The sequence below is a fragment of the Aquarana catesbeiana genome, linkage group LG12 (genome assembly GCF_042186555.1).
Source record: "Aquarana catesbeiana isolate 2022-GZ linkage group LG12, ASM4218655v1, whole genome shotgun sequence".
NCBI classification, from domain to species: Eukaryota; Metazoa; Chordata; class Amphibia; order Anura; family Ranidae; genus Aquarana; species Aquarana catesbeiana.
The window spans coordinates 235,031,678-235,046,729 of record NC_133335.1 but is presented as its reverse complement, the minus strand read 5'-3'; the positions used below and the strand labels follow the sequence as shown (position 1 = coordinate 235,046,729).

Below are 15,052 nucleotides of genomic sequence, written 5' to 3'. Positions count from 1 at the left end.
AAATTCGGTCTTTTTACATTTTTTTAACAAAAAAATAAAAACCGCACAGGTGATCAAATACCACCAAAAAGAAAGCTCTATTTGTGGGAAAAAAAATGATACAAATTTCATATGTGTACAGTGTTGTATGACCGCGTAATTGTCATTCAAAGTGCGACAGCCCTGAAAGTTGAAAATTGGTCTGGATAGTAGGAGGGGGGGGGTTTAAGTGCCCAGTAAGCAAGTGGTTAAATATTAATGTGGAATGTATTTTCTTTGCTAAAGAACATTTATATATTTTCTTATCAAGTTGTTATGGGTAAAGTTCCCGCTTTAACTGAACAAGCTGGAAGTTTACAAGCTGAAGTTAGAAGCTGATTGGTTGCTATGCAGAGCTGCTCCACATTTTGTGTGCTCCCCCCACGGTGTCTACATACTGCAGCTGCTGACTTTTAATATAAGGACACTTACCTGTCCTGGAACCCAGCTGATGTTTCCATCGGCTCTCGGGTACTTCTGCCACCATTCTCTCGGGTACTTCTGCCACCATTGGCTCTCGGGTACTTCTGCCACCATTGGCTCTCGGGTACTTCTGCCACCATTGGCTCTCGGGTACTTCTGCCACCATTGGCTCTCGGGTACTTCTGCCGCCATTGGCTCTCGGGTACTTCTGCCACCATTGGCTGTAAGGCAAACCGGCATTAAAGCCTTGTGGCTTCACAGCCGGTTCCCTACTGCCCTTTATAAATGGCCCGGTGGGGAAAGGAGGAGGAGGAGCGGGGGAGCCGAACTTCTGAAGAATCTTACCGCGGCGCGATTTCTCGGAAGTGGGGACAGGTACTTCTCAAAAACAGGTACCTGCCACCCGCTCCCCTCACCTGTAAGGTGCTAAATGTGGCACCGGAAGGGGGGCGGCAGATTAGCGGAGCTTCCACTTTTGGGTGGAACTCCGCTTTAAGAGAAATGAGGCAAGTATATGCTTATAAGTGATTATCAGTCATCATATGTGAAAGTCAAGCTAGTTGGGCCTGGTTCACGCTATCGCACATGCGGGAATCGCACCTGTTTCTCCACCTACAGGCAAAAACGCACGGGGCTGCCATTCATTCCTAATGGTACCCTCCACTCATCTAAAGATGTAACGCGTTTGTGGGTGTTGGGGACCGCCGGGAAATTGCATTGGTCCAAAAGCACCATGCTATCTCTCCCGGCTGCTGCGTTTCGCAAACGGTGCAGGAGCCTTTTTTCCTTCTTGGAAAGCCGACACAGCGGCCCATTCAAACGCAGGCCTGCAATCGTGTGAACCAGGCCTAAAGGGATTTCTCTTCACACTCTGTCTTCACACACGGTGGGGTGTGGTGATTTGGTCTTGAAGGAGGTCTTTGGTTTTCTAATATAGGATGAGAGGTAAGGGTGGGGTAGATTAGAGCGAAGGAGTGGAGAGATGAGGGGAAAGGACAGGTCTTGAAGGAGGAGGGTGGTACCAATTAATATGGGAGGTGGGCAAAGGAGAGTGTAAAGAGAAAAAAAAAGGAATGAGTGGTGAAGGTGTGTGATGTATAAAGGTCTAATCCAGGGTTAGGCAACCTCGGCACTCCAGCTGTTCTGAAACTACAAATCCCATCATGTCTCTGCCTCTAGGAGTCATGCCTGGGATTGTCAGGGTCTTACCAATGTCTCGTGGGACATGTAGTTTCACCACAGCTGGAGGGCCGAGGTTGCCTATCCCTGGTCTAATCCATAAGGCACATATACTGTATATACTTGAGTATAAGTCGACCCGAATATAAGCCGAGGCACATAATTTTACCAAAAAGACCTGGGAAAACTTATTGACTCGAGTATAAGCCTAGGGTGAGAAATGCGCAGCTACTGTAAGTGGAAAAGAGGGTCAACAATGCCCATTTACAGCCTCACTGTGCCCATTTGCAGCCTCACTGTGCCCATTTGCAGCCATAGGTCCCCTGAACTTCAAACTCGGTAGTTAAGGGTTCCTAGACGCCCCCTAGCTGCAGCCAAAATTTGGGGTCTCTGAACCCAGAGGGTCCCGAAATGACATTGCTGCAGATGGACACAGTTGACCGAATTTGGGGCCCCGTATCTCGGGGCCACTTGGTGCTAGGAACTTGGTGTGTAAACCAAGTGGAACTAGCACTACAACATATCCAAAGCTGGGGTTCCTAGCACCAAGTGGCCCCAAAATACAGGGCTACAAAGTCGGTTCGGAAAATGTCAAGCACTTTTCTGCAGCAGAGAATGACATTTTCTGAACCAAATTTGGGGCCCCGTATCTCAAGGCCACTTGATGCTAGGAACCCCAAATTTAGTGTGCAGTGGAACTAGCCCTACAACATATCCAAAGCTGGGGTTCCTAGCACCAAGTTCGATTCAGAAAATGTAAAGCACTTTTCTGCAGCAGAGAATGACATTTTCCGAACTGACTTTGAGGCCCCGTATCTCGGCGCCACTTGGTGCTAGGAACCCCAGCTTTGGATATATTGTAGTGCTAGTTTGACTAGGTTAGCACACCAAATTTAGAGTTCCTAGCACCAAGTGGCCCTGAGATACCGGGCCCCAAAATCAGTTCGGAAAATGTCATTCTCTGCTGCAGAAAAGTCCTTGACTCGAGTAAAAGCCGAGGGGGGCATTTTCAGCACAAAAAAAGTGCTGAAAAACTCAGATATATCATCAGATTTATATTCCCAGGTGACACTGGAATTTATACGAAATGGAACCAGGTTTTCCTGAATGTGCCTTCTGATGTAGAGCAGCACAATGGATTACCGGTTGGCACTTCCGCCTTGCAACCCTTGGGTTCCGCAATTCACATCCTGGTCAGGACACGATTTGCATAGATTTTTGCATGTTTTCCCTGTGCTTGTGTGGGTTTCCTTCAACACTCCAGACATGCTGGTGAGGTAATTGGCTGTAGTAGGTGTATGTATGTATGTCTCCGCATTAACCACTTGAGCCCTGGAAGGTTTTACCCCCCTTCATGACCAGGCCATTTTTTCCCTATTTATTACTGCACTACTTTACTTTGCAATTGCGCGGTCATGCAGCGCTGTACCCAAACGACATGTATATATATATTTTTTTTTTCCACAGAAATAGAGCTTTCTTTCGATAGTATTTGACCACCACTGGGTTTTTTAGTGTCTATTTCGGAACCCACATGTCCCCTCAACAAACAAGGGACCGCGAGAATAGTGATTTTAATGTGCCGAAAATACCTAAAAAAAACAATACATACGTAAATTTTATTCTTACATGAAAAATAGTTCCCTCATAAATATAAAAACAGTTGTCAGCAGCTGCATGAGTAAACATACATTTAAGTGCAAAGTAAAGAAAAAATGGATCAAAGGGTTTTTGCCCAATGAGAGCTTCCTCAGGATCCACTTTGTCTTGTTATCTTTACAACAATGCAGCTGATGAATAATACAAATAATATGAATAATACAGTTAATATGATACACTACAGAAAAATTGAATATATAGGTTTTGTTTTTTTTTGTACCATATCATAATAATTTTTATTGCATTATTCATCAGCTGCATTGTTGTAAAGATTACAAGACGAAGTGGAAATTTTATTCTTGCATTAAAAATAGTTCCCCCGTAAATTTAAAAACAGTAGTCAGCAGCTGCATGAGTAAACATACATTTGAGTACGTAGAAGTGAAGAAAAGATGGGTCGACGTGTTTCGCCCGATGAGGGCTTCCTCAGGATCCACTTTGTCTTGTAATCTTTACAGCAATGCAGTTGATAAATAATACAATTAATAAAATATATATATATAATGAAAATCTTATTAATTTCTTCTCTCTCTCTCTCTCTCTCTCTCTCTCTCTCTCTGTGTATAGATAGATAGATAGATAGTTCTACCCTGTTTCCCCCAAAAATAAGACCTAGCGTGATTGTCGGTGATGGCTGCAATATAAGCCCTACCCCCCAAATAAGCCCCACCCTGAAAATAAGACCTACAAGGACTTTAACTAGGGCTTATTTGGGGGGTAGGGCTTATATAACAGCTATCACCGACAATCACGCTAGGTCTTATTTTCAGAGAAACGGTATATATAGATCTATATATCTAAATTTTTTTGTGTTTTTATTTTTTTCTGAGGTATTTTTGGCACATTAAAATCCTTATTCTCACTGTCCCTTTGCTTGTTAGGGATACATGTGGGTTATGAAATGCTTTGATTGTTCCAATATCGGGGATAGTGCCATATTTTTCTGTTGACCCCACACTTTACTATATATTCGTTTTAGTATAGTAGAAGAAATAACATCCTCTTTTTATTTATTTTTTTATTCCTGTAGGGGACAAGAAGAAGTATTGTGAAGCTGCCAGAGAGCGGGTAATGGACGTGATAGAGACCGCCAGGAGCAAACAATGTGAGCTACACAGCGCCAGCTTTCAGAGTGGGCAGCCTGCCCCGGGAACAGACCCTCCAGATACCTGGGTCTACCCGCTGGTGCAGATGAAACCGTTTGGTATCCATATAGACGAGCTAGTTACAGAAACATTACTGACAGAGGCCGAGAGAGGAGACCGGCTGCATCTGACCACCGGATATTTTAACCTGACACAGGGGTACATGGACCTAGTACTGGGCACCCGGGCTGACTATAACATTCTGCTCGCCTCCCCAGAAGTCAACGGCTTTTACGGGGCCCGGGGTATCGCAGGGGCCATACCATCTGCCTACGTGCATATAGAACATCAGTTTTACAATGAACTCTGTAGAAAAAGACAGCACCATCGTGTCCAGCTACGGGAATACTTTAGAGACCAATGGACATTTCATGCTAAAGGTAAGAACATTAGGCCTAGTACTCTGGCCTCCCATTAAAAAAATAGGGCCGGCTCAGCTTGCCTCCTGGACACCTGGGGTTTGAGAGGCACCAGGAAGCAGCAGCTTGGAGCAGAGAATCTTTTTTTTCCCTAATGTTATCCACAGGAAATCCAAAATGTTAGTGCGGACACCTGTTCCTTAGACAAGATTTCCCTCACTACTTCCTGTTGCATCTCCATAGAACATTAGAAGTGTGAGATGGCCACAAAGCTTGAAGAAGTCCAAGAGGATTTTTATTTCATGGCAAAAGAAAATGAAAAACCAACATGTTTCGAGGGGGACAGTGAGTTCAAAATTATACTGGACAACAGTTTTTAAAACAAACACTTATCCCATAATAATCCACGGTTTCCAGTCTGAACGTACTGCCAGCACTGCACCTTCAGTCTATCCTGGGGTCCATTCCTCCACCTTCAGTCTATCCTGGGGTCCATCCTTCCACCTTCAGTCTATCCTGGGGTCCATTCCTCCACCTTCAGTCTACCCCGGGGTCCATCCCTCCACCTTCAGTCTATCCTGGGGTCCATCCCTCCACCTACAGTCTACCCTGGGGTCCATCCCTCCACCTTCAGCCTATCCTGGGGTCCATCCCTCCACCTTCAGTCTATCCTGGGGTCCATTCCTCCACCTTCAGTCTACCCCGGGTCCATCCCTCCACCTTCAGTCTATCCTGGGGTCCATCCCTCCACCTACAGTCTACCCTGGGGTCCATCCCTCCACCTTCAGTCTATCCTGGGGATCCATTCCTCCACCTTCAGTCTACCCTGGGGTCTATCCCTCCACCTTCAGCCTATCCTGGGGTCCATTCCTCCACCTTCAGTCTACTCCGGGGTCCATCCCTCCACCTTCAGCCTATCCTGGGGTCCATCCCTCCACCTACAGTCTACCCCGGGGTCCATCCCTCCACCTTCAGTCTATCCTGGGGTCCATCCCTTCACCTACAGTCTACCCTGTGGTCCATTCCTCCACCTTCCATCTATCCTGGGGTCCAGCACTCCACCTTTTAGTCTATCCTGGGGTCCATTCCTCTACCTTCAGTTCACCCTGGAGTTCATCCATCCCTTCACCTTCAGTCTATCCTGGGGTCCAGCACTCCAACTTCCATTTATCCTGGGGTCCAGCACTCCATCTTCCATCTATCCTGGGGCCCAGCACTCCACCTTCCATTTATCCTGGGGTCCAGCACTCCATCTTCCATCTATCCTGGGGCCCAGCACTCCACCTTCAGTCTATCCTGGGATACATCCCTCCACCTTCAGTCTACCCTGGGGCCCATCCCTCCACCTTCAGTCTATCCTGGGGCCCATCCCCCACCTACAGTCTATCCTGGGGCCCATCCCTCCACCTTCAGTCTATCCTGGGGCCCATTCCTCCACCTTCAGTCTATCCTGGGGCCCATCCCTCCACCCACAGTATCCTGGGGCCCATCCCTCCACCTACAGTCTACCCTGGGGCCCATCCCTCCACCTTCAGTCTATCCGGGGGCCCATCCCTCCACCTTCAGTCTATCCGGGGGCCCATCCCTCCACCTACAGTCTACCCTGGGGCCCATCCCTCCTCCTACAGTCTACCTTGGGGCCCATCCCTCCACCTTCAGTCTATCCTGGGGTCCAGCACTCCAACTTCCATTTATCCTGCAGTCCAGCACTCCATCTTCCGTCTATCCTTGGGCCCAGCACTCCACCTTCCATCTGTCCTGGGGTCCATCCCTCCACCTTCAGTCTACCCTGGGGCCCATCCCTCCACCTTCAGTCTACCCTGGGGCCCATCCCTCCACCTACAGTCTACCCTGGGGCCCATCCCTCCACCTTCAGTCTACCCTGGGGCCCATCCCTCCACCTTCAGTCTACCCTGGGGCCCATCCTTCCACCTTCAGTCTACCCTGGGGCCCAACCCTCCACCTTCAGTCTACCCTGGGGGCCATTTCTTCACCTTTAGTCTACCCTGGGGCCCATCCCTCCACCTTCAGTCTACCCCGGGGCCCATCCCTCCACCTTCAGTCTACCCTGGGGCCCATCCCTCCACCCTCAGTCTACCCAGGGGCCCATCCCTCCACCTTCAGTCTACCCTGGGGCCCATCCCTCCACCTTCAGTCTACCCTGGGGTCCATCCCTCCACCTTCAGTCTACCCTGGGGTCCATCCCTCCACCTTCAGTCTACCCTGGGGTCCATCCCTCCACCTTCAGTCTACCCTGGGGTCCATCCCTCCACCTTCCCACCGAATCTCTGCATGAGAAAGTGAAGAGAAATCACCCCAACAGTACATAGACTTCAAGCATTCTAACCTTTCCCTACTCTGTCCAAAACTACATACATTTTAAAGCAAATTCAAACCCAAAAACAAAAAAGTCATATATTACAGCTTACCAGTGCTTAGATGTGGTGGCTGCATTCCTTTTTTTTTTATCAGGCTGAGAACATTCTCAACAATTACAGACAATACATGTTGATCCTGCAAGAAACGCCCTGTCCTTGTCACTTCCCCTGAGCTTAAAATAACGTAATGTGAATGTTATCAATCTTGTGTAAACTACCAATCCCATCAATCCATCATGTAATGGAGATGAACAACGGCAGACAGGGCGGTGAATAAGGGGGTACCATCAGTCCTCTACAGGGTCCGGGCCAGCAGGGGGGCCCAGGCAGCAGGATGAATCGGATGTAGGCAGAGAGGGTGATCGGGGGGGGGGAGGGGGGGCAGTTACTGGAATGGATCCCCTGTATGGGTCTTTGAAGCAGCTGAAAGCTGACTTCTTCTCTCTCTCTCCTGATGGATTTCAGCTGCTGCAGAGAGTCATACAAGAGATCGGTTCCAGTAATTGCCCCCTTGCCACACTGAGCACCCTTCCTGTGCACAGTACATTCCTCCCCCCCCAGTGCTGCCGACTTCCCTTCCCTCCTTTCCACCGGCAGCAGTGAGCACAAAATCCTTCATGATGGAGAGTGGGGGAAGAGTCCGGTAAATATATCATGTTTGCCAGCCCCTTCCTTCCCTGAATGAACACAATGAGTGATTGGTATTGATCACTAACTGTGTTCATAACTGAAGCATTTGGCTGTATGGCATGGGCCCCCCCCCCCCTGTGTCAGGTTGTCTGTTTCTAACAGCAGCCCTGACGGCAGGCATGTTTGAAGTTCAGCCTTTGTGACATCCAATGCACCCTCCATAGATACAGTGGAAGAGCGAGCGTTGCCATCCAGTGACGGGACGTGTGCTACTGGCAGGATCATCAGGTTGGCTATAAGGCTACTTTCACACTGGAGCGGGGGGTGCGTTGGTGGTAAAGCGCCGGTAGTTTTAACGGCGCCTTACCGTAGTTTTAGCGGGGCTTTTTGGCCGCTAGCGGGGCGGCCAAAAAAAAGGTTAAAAGTGCCCCGGCCAAATCGCTTTGCAGGTGCTTCGCAGCGCTGCCCATTCATTTCAATGGGCAGGACGTTTTGGGAGCGGTGTATGCTGCTTGCAGGACTTTTTTTTTTCCCACCCCGCAAGCGCACCGCCCCTGTGTGAGAACACTCAGGGAGGCACGAGAGGCGCTTTACAAGCGCTATTTTTAGCGCTAAACTGCCTGAAAAGCGCCTCCAGTGTGAAAGGGGTCCAAAGAGGGGGGGGGGGGGGAGCCTGAAAACGAACGCAGCCACCACATCTGGTAAGGTGCCATATATAGGGCTGGAAGATTTTCTAAAAAAAAAAAAAAAAAAAAAAAATCTGCGATTTTCTTAAAAAGAACTCGATTCACGATTCGAATCGAGTTTTTTTTTTTTTCACCGCGCCGGTCCTGAGGAGCTGCGGGCAGGAGTTTTTAGGCGAGGCCGCGGCTTCGGCCTAGTCCGCGGCGTCCGGCCTCGCGGACTAGGCCTCGCAGCCTCACCTAAAAAAACTCCTGCCCGCAGCTACTCAGGACCGGCGCGGTGAAAGAAAAAGAAAAAAATCGGTTTGCCTAAATTTTGAATCGATTTGACCTCTCAACTCGATTCAAGATTTAAATCGATTTTTTTCCCCAGCCCTAGCCATATATGAATTTCTTTTTTTCTTTTTTGAGTGTGGATACGCTGTAATGTAGATGTACTGTAAGCTCCACCGATGAACTTTTAATCTCCTGTGGTCTTGTTTTTGCAGCATTTTCAGAAGGTGCGGTGACAAGTTTCTCTCTGCACAGGTTTCCTTTTCCCGCTTATAGCAGCGGACATCCAGCTCTCGATTTCCTAGCTCAGGTTGCAGAATAAATGCCAATTCCTGGCCGCATTTGGGCCGCAGCCTCCTATTTTCTTTTTTTTTTTTTTTAGCTTGAACTTTTAAAGGAAGTCCAATAATAAGGAGAATGTAAAATGTGGCCCAGATAACACAAGTCCGCGGTTCAGATGACTAAGTTCATCAAGCCTGGGCCGGCAGGAAGAGAGTGTGTGTGTGAAAGGTCTTTTGTTCCTCTTCTGCTTTCTCTGTTACAAAGAACTGAAGCTCAGGTGTCTCGATTTTTTATGTGAAACTGGCTGAACCTGACAGTCGAGTGACTGTAAATCCTGCTGTACACCCTGCCAGGAAACCACAGCAAAGTGCAGGCCTGTGTGTGTGTACAGGCAGCTGACGTGCGTTGTACATTTTCTTTTTTCATTTCTGTTCTGCTGCTGCGATGTGATCTCTCTCAGAATGAGATTTATTACGTGAAAGGAAAGGACCGGTTTCCCTTTGCTTATTCTGTGGCTTTTTTTTTTTTCTTTTTCTTTGTCACCCTCCACAGGTCTGTGGCTGTATCCAGCAGGTAAAAGCATGCCGTGCCTCACTCTCATTGGCTCTCCAAATTTCGGCTACAGGTCGGTCCACCGGGACTTGGAGACGCAGATCGCGCTGGTGACCGAGAACCAGGACCTGCAGCGGCAGCTCCATCAGGTGACTCCTCGGTGGGGAACGGAGGGAGTGCGAATGCTAATAATAGAGCTTTCTGGAAAAGGTTGCATTAAAGTGACACTAAAGTAAATTTTTTTTTTTTTTTTTTACATAACAAACATATTATTATTATTATACAGGATTTATATAGCGCCAACAGTTTGCGCAGCGCTTTACAACGTGAGGGCAGACAGTACACTTACAATACAAATCCATACAGGAGGGATCAGAGGGCCCTGCTCGCTTACAATCTAGAATATATCATACTTACCTCCACTGTACAGCTCGTTTTGCACAGAGTGGCCCCGATCCTCCTCTTCTGGGGTCCCTCGGCGGCTCTCTCGGCTCCTCCCCGCTTCAGATAACCCCCTGGGAAAAGCTCTCTCCCGGGGGGGGGGTGTTGCCTTGCGGGCGCACTCCCGAGTCCAGCAATCGTCGTCCATAGACGCCAAATGCAGGACTCGGCCCCCGCCCTCTGTCATTGGATTTGATTGACAGCAGCAGGAGCCAATGGCTATCAATCTATCCAATCAACAGCCGAGAACCCCAGGCCGAGAGACGGCGCGTCCCCGTGGGACAAGTTCGAGGGTTCAGGTAAGTAAAACAGGGGGGCTGGGGGGCCGGTCACTGCCAGGTATTTTTTCACCTTAATGCATAGAATGCATTAAGGTGAAAAAACACAAAAGGTTTACAACCCCTTTAACCACTTGCCACCCAGGCCAATTCTGACACTTCTCTCTAGGGTTGTCCCGATACCACTTTTTTAGGACCGAGTACAAGTACCGATACTTTTCTTCAAGTACTCGCCGATACCGATTACCGATACTTTTTTTTTAATGTCACGTGACAGTTTTTTTTCTTGCTATTTTTTTTGGGGGGGGGGGTGAACGTTATATGTGTGTGTGTTTTTTTTTGTTTTTGTTTTTTTTTGTTTTTTACAATTTTTATTTTTTACAATAATATTTTTTTATTCTTTTATTTTTTTATTTATTTTTTTTTTAATCAGCCCTTTTGGGGGGCTTCGGTGAGATATCAGGGGTCTTAACAGACCTCTGATATCTCCCCCTTGAGACAGAGAAAGAGACAGAGGATAGAGATTCCCCAGTGCCTTTCTCTGCAGCCTCAGCTGCACTGAGAATGAATGGAGAGAAGACAGCGGCTCCTCTCCATTCATAAACTGATACATCGTAATCACAAAAGATTACAATGTTTCAGTTATGTGAATGGTCAGCTGACTCTATCAATACACAAAGGAAGGAGGAGGAGGACGGAGGAACGGAGGGGGAGAACGGAGGGGACAGATAAGGAGAGAGGAACGGAGAGGCATAGAGAAGGAGAGAGGAACGGAGAGGCATAGAGAAGGAGAGAGGAACTGAGGGGGACAGATAAGGAGAGAGGAATGCAGGGGACAGCGGAGAGGCACAGAGGAACGGAGGGGGCATGTAGGAGGATGCATTGACAGTCAGCGGTGAGCGATCACCGCTGTATGTCACTAAAGCAGCTGAAAGCCGCTGGGGGAGAATCTTGTAACTCCCCCACGCGCCGATCACAGCTGTCCTCTAGGTATCGGGGAAGCATCGGGAGCATTTGCCCGAGTACAAGTACTTGGGCAAATGCTCGGTATCGGTGCCGATACCGATACTAGTATCGGTATCGGGACAACCCTACTTCTCTCCATGTAAAAATCATAATTTTTTTGCTAGAAAATTATTTAGAACCCCCAAGCATTATATATATTAGGGTTGCACTGATACCAACCATTTGCACGAGTACCGGTACTCGTGCAAATGCTCTGATGCTTGATCCAATACCTGTTGTGTCGGACCAGGCATCCTCAGTGTAGGGGGGGGTCGGGAACCCTCACAGGTAATCGGTGCGGCGGTGGAGAGAGTTACAAGCATCGATCCCCCCTGTATAGTCTTTCAATAAGGCCCCATTCACACTGGGGGCGGTTTGCAGGCGCTATTGCGCTACTAATAGCGCCTGCAAACCGACCTGAAACAGCCGCTGCTGTTGGGGCTTTCACACTGGAGCGGTGCGCTAGCAGGACGGGACAAAAAACTCCTGCTAGCGGCATCTTCGGAGCGGTGAAGGAGCGGAGTGTATACACCGCTGCTGCCCATTGAAATCAATGGGACAGCGCGGCTATACCGCCGGCAAAGCGCCTCTGCAGAGGTGCTTTGCGGTGGTTTTTAACCCTTTCTCGTCCGCTAGCGGGGGGTAAAACCGTCCCGCTAGCGGCCGAATACCGACGGTAAAGCGTCGCTAACAATAGCGGCGCTTTACCACCAACCCCGCGTGAAAGGGGCCTAAAGCAGCTGCATTGTATTGTAGTATTTGTAGCTGCTGACTTAAAAAAAAAAAAATTGGCAGAACTCCGCTTTAAGCACACGTTTTACACAGCATTTCTAAGCTTCAGGAAAGCAGGGGGCTGGGATCCTATATCATACGCTCCAAAACATACAGGGGAGAGCTGAGTGTAATCTGATACCTGAGTGGAGAAAAAGAACACACCACTTTCTGCACCGTTTCATAGGGAAACATGCACAGCTGAAGGTGTCAGTCACCTGCTGTGTGCTGGAGGGGTGGGGGGAGGGGTTTGCCTGGTGTTAGCATAGACCCCTGGTGCCAAGCCTGCAGCCCGCGAGCCACATGCGGCCCATTGGTATATGGTGTGTGGCCTTTGAACCTCAGCAGTCTGTAGTGGGAACATTGATTAGGGTAATAACACTGATCTCTAATAGCCTCATGTAACATCTTCCCAGTTCCGTATTGTCTTCTGCATCATCTCCCCAGCCAACAATGTATCCTGTCCTCACTCTCGGACCCTCATCTCCTCTATTATCTCTGCATTCTCTGACAGTCCTCTCCGGCATTACTTATATTTAACATTATGTGCAGCCCTTTAGGTGATGTCGGGGGCCACATTTGAGGACCCCTTTAGTTCATAAGTTAACAACCACTGGCAAAAACTGTGAGAAGTGACTTATGCTGATAGCAGAGGAATAACAGCGCAGACAGAAATCACACTCAGTGCTTTTGATTGAGGCAAGTACACACTATAGCAGGATATGCTTTGTTCATACTTGCCAACCGCGCTATAGCCAAAAGACGACTATAGCTCGGTCGTCCGGTTGTGAGAGGGCGTCAAGCGACATTCTCCCAAAACCTGGCACCCTCGCTAGGGGGTGTCCTGTGACCTGAATATCAGTGCCAATCAGTACAGCTTATCAGTGCCCATCAGTGTAGCTTAGTGCAGTCTATCAGTGCCCATCAGTGCAGCTTATCAGTGCAGTCTATCAGTGCCCATCAGTGCAGCTTATCAGTGCAGTCTATCAGTGCCCATCAGTGCAGTCTATCAGTGCAGCTTATCAGTGCCCACCAGTGCAGCTTATCAGTGCCCATCAGTGCAGCTTATCGGTGCCCATCAATGCAGCTTATTAGTGCAGCTTATCAGTGCAGTCTATCAGTGCCCATCAGTGCAGCTTATCGGTGCCCATCAATGCAGCTTATTAGTGCAGCTTATCAGTGCAGTCTATCAGTGCCCATCAGTGCAGCTTATCAGTGGTGCAGTCTATCAGTGCCCATCAGTGCAGCTTATCAGTGGTGCAGTCTATCAGTGCCCATCAGTGCAGCTTATCAGTGCCCATTGGTGAAGAAGAAAAATTACTTATTTGCAAAATTTTTTAACAAACGAAGGAAAAGGTTTTCTTTTTTTTTTTTTTTGCTTAGAAAAAGAAAAAATCCCCGTGGTGATTAACCACTTGCCGATTGTATAACTTACATATACGGTGGCAAAGTGGCACTGCTACCTAGAACGTGATCCGTCACTTCTGGGTCTGGGGCGAGCACGGGCACCGCTGTGATTATACACAGCAGGAGCTGATCGACGGGTACCATGGTCTTGATGTCCGCCAGCACCCGCCGATCCTTCGGTACAGAGGGAGAACGGTGGTCCTCCTATGTAAACAAGGCAGATCGCTGTTCTGTCAGTAGGGAAGGCCCTGGATCCTGTGTTCCTGCAAAGCGGGGACACAAATCCATGCCTTCCCCTAGTAAAAGCACCTCCCACGCTGTACACAAACAAACACTGGCTAGGCACACATTTAAGCCTTTAATCGCCCCTGATGTTAACCCCTTCCCAGCCAGTGTCATTAGTACAGTGACAGGGCTTTTTTTTTTTTTTTTAGCACTGTATTAGGGCCGGTTCACACTGGTACGATGTCAGAGATCGGATGTGATTCGCACTGCAGTGAAAATGACATGCGATCTCTGTGCGATGCGATTTCAGCCATAAAGATCGTATGGCTGAATTTGCATCAAACTCGCACAGGACCCTTTTTTTTTTTTGTCCGCAGCAGAATCGAATCGCATGGGTGTTCACACCCATGTGATCCGATTCCTGTTCGAGTTTGCAGATCACACTCTATAGATCACAGGTTAACTTTTACCTGACGCTCCCAGCAGTTTGCATAGGGCAGTGTGACCTGCCGCCGGGAAACACGCGATGCGGGAACCCCGCAGTGGATTCGCAAGGGTTCCCGCATCCCCGCAGTGTGAGCCGGCCCTTAGTGTCACTTGTCCCCAAAAAAGTGTCAGTGTCCGATTTTGCCTGTCGCAATATCGCAGTCCCGCTATAAGTCGCTGGTCGCCGCCATTACTAGTAAACATTTAAAAAAAAAAAAAAATCCCATAGTTTATAGACGCTATAAAATTTGTGCAAACCAATCAATATACGCTTATTGGGATTGTTTTCACCAAAAATATGTAGCAGAGTACATATTGTCTTAAATTTATGAAGAAATTTTTATTGGATGTGTTTTATAGCAGGAGATAAAAAAATATCGTTTTTTTTTTTTTTTTTCAAAATTGTCGCTCTGTTTTTTTTTGTTTATAGCGCAAACATTTTTTTTTAAAACGCAGAGGTGATCAAAAACCACCAAAAGAAAGCTCTATTTGTGGGGGGAAAAAAAGAACATCAATTTTATTTGGGTACAGCGTCGCACGACCGCGCAAATGTCAGTTAAAATAACGCAGGGCCGTATCGCAAAAAAAAAAATGGCCTGGTCATGAATGGGGATAATCTTCTGGATGGCAAATGGTTATGGTTAACTGATTCCTCCAGCCTGGAGTCCTTTATTTCAAAAGTGTCCCGCTGGGCCTTGTTTTTCTTGCGCTTGTATGTACGCTTCATCTCTATTTCCATGGGAGGCCACAATCGCGGTGTTCTGGGGGGGGCAGCAGTCCTGCAGAGATTGGCTGTCTGCATAGGAATGAGTGGGGGTCTTAGCAGAGACTAGGTCTGCATGGGGGGGGGGGTCTTAG

The 15,052-nt window shown here is 48.2% G+C and overlaps 1 protein-coding gene across 1 annotated transcript in view; it reads left to right on the top strand.

Moving 5' to 3' along the window:
• PGS1 (phosphatidylglycerophosphate synthase 1) overlaps positions 1–15,052 on the top strand; it is a 116,239-nt gene that overhangs the window by 74,116 nt on the left and 27,071 nt on the right. The window contains exons 7-8 of the mRNA XM_073606912.1: positions 4,310–4,804; positions 9,582–9,730. Of these exons, the coding sequence (XP_073463013.1) occupies positions 4,310–4,804; positions 9,582–9,730 (644 nt within the window). The remainder of the gene's footprint in view (positions 1–4,309; positions 4,805–9,581; positions 9,731–15,052) is intronic.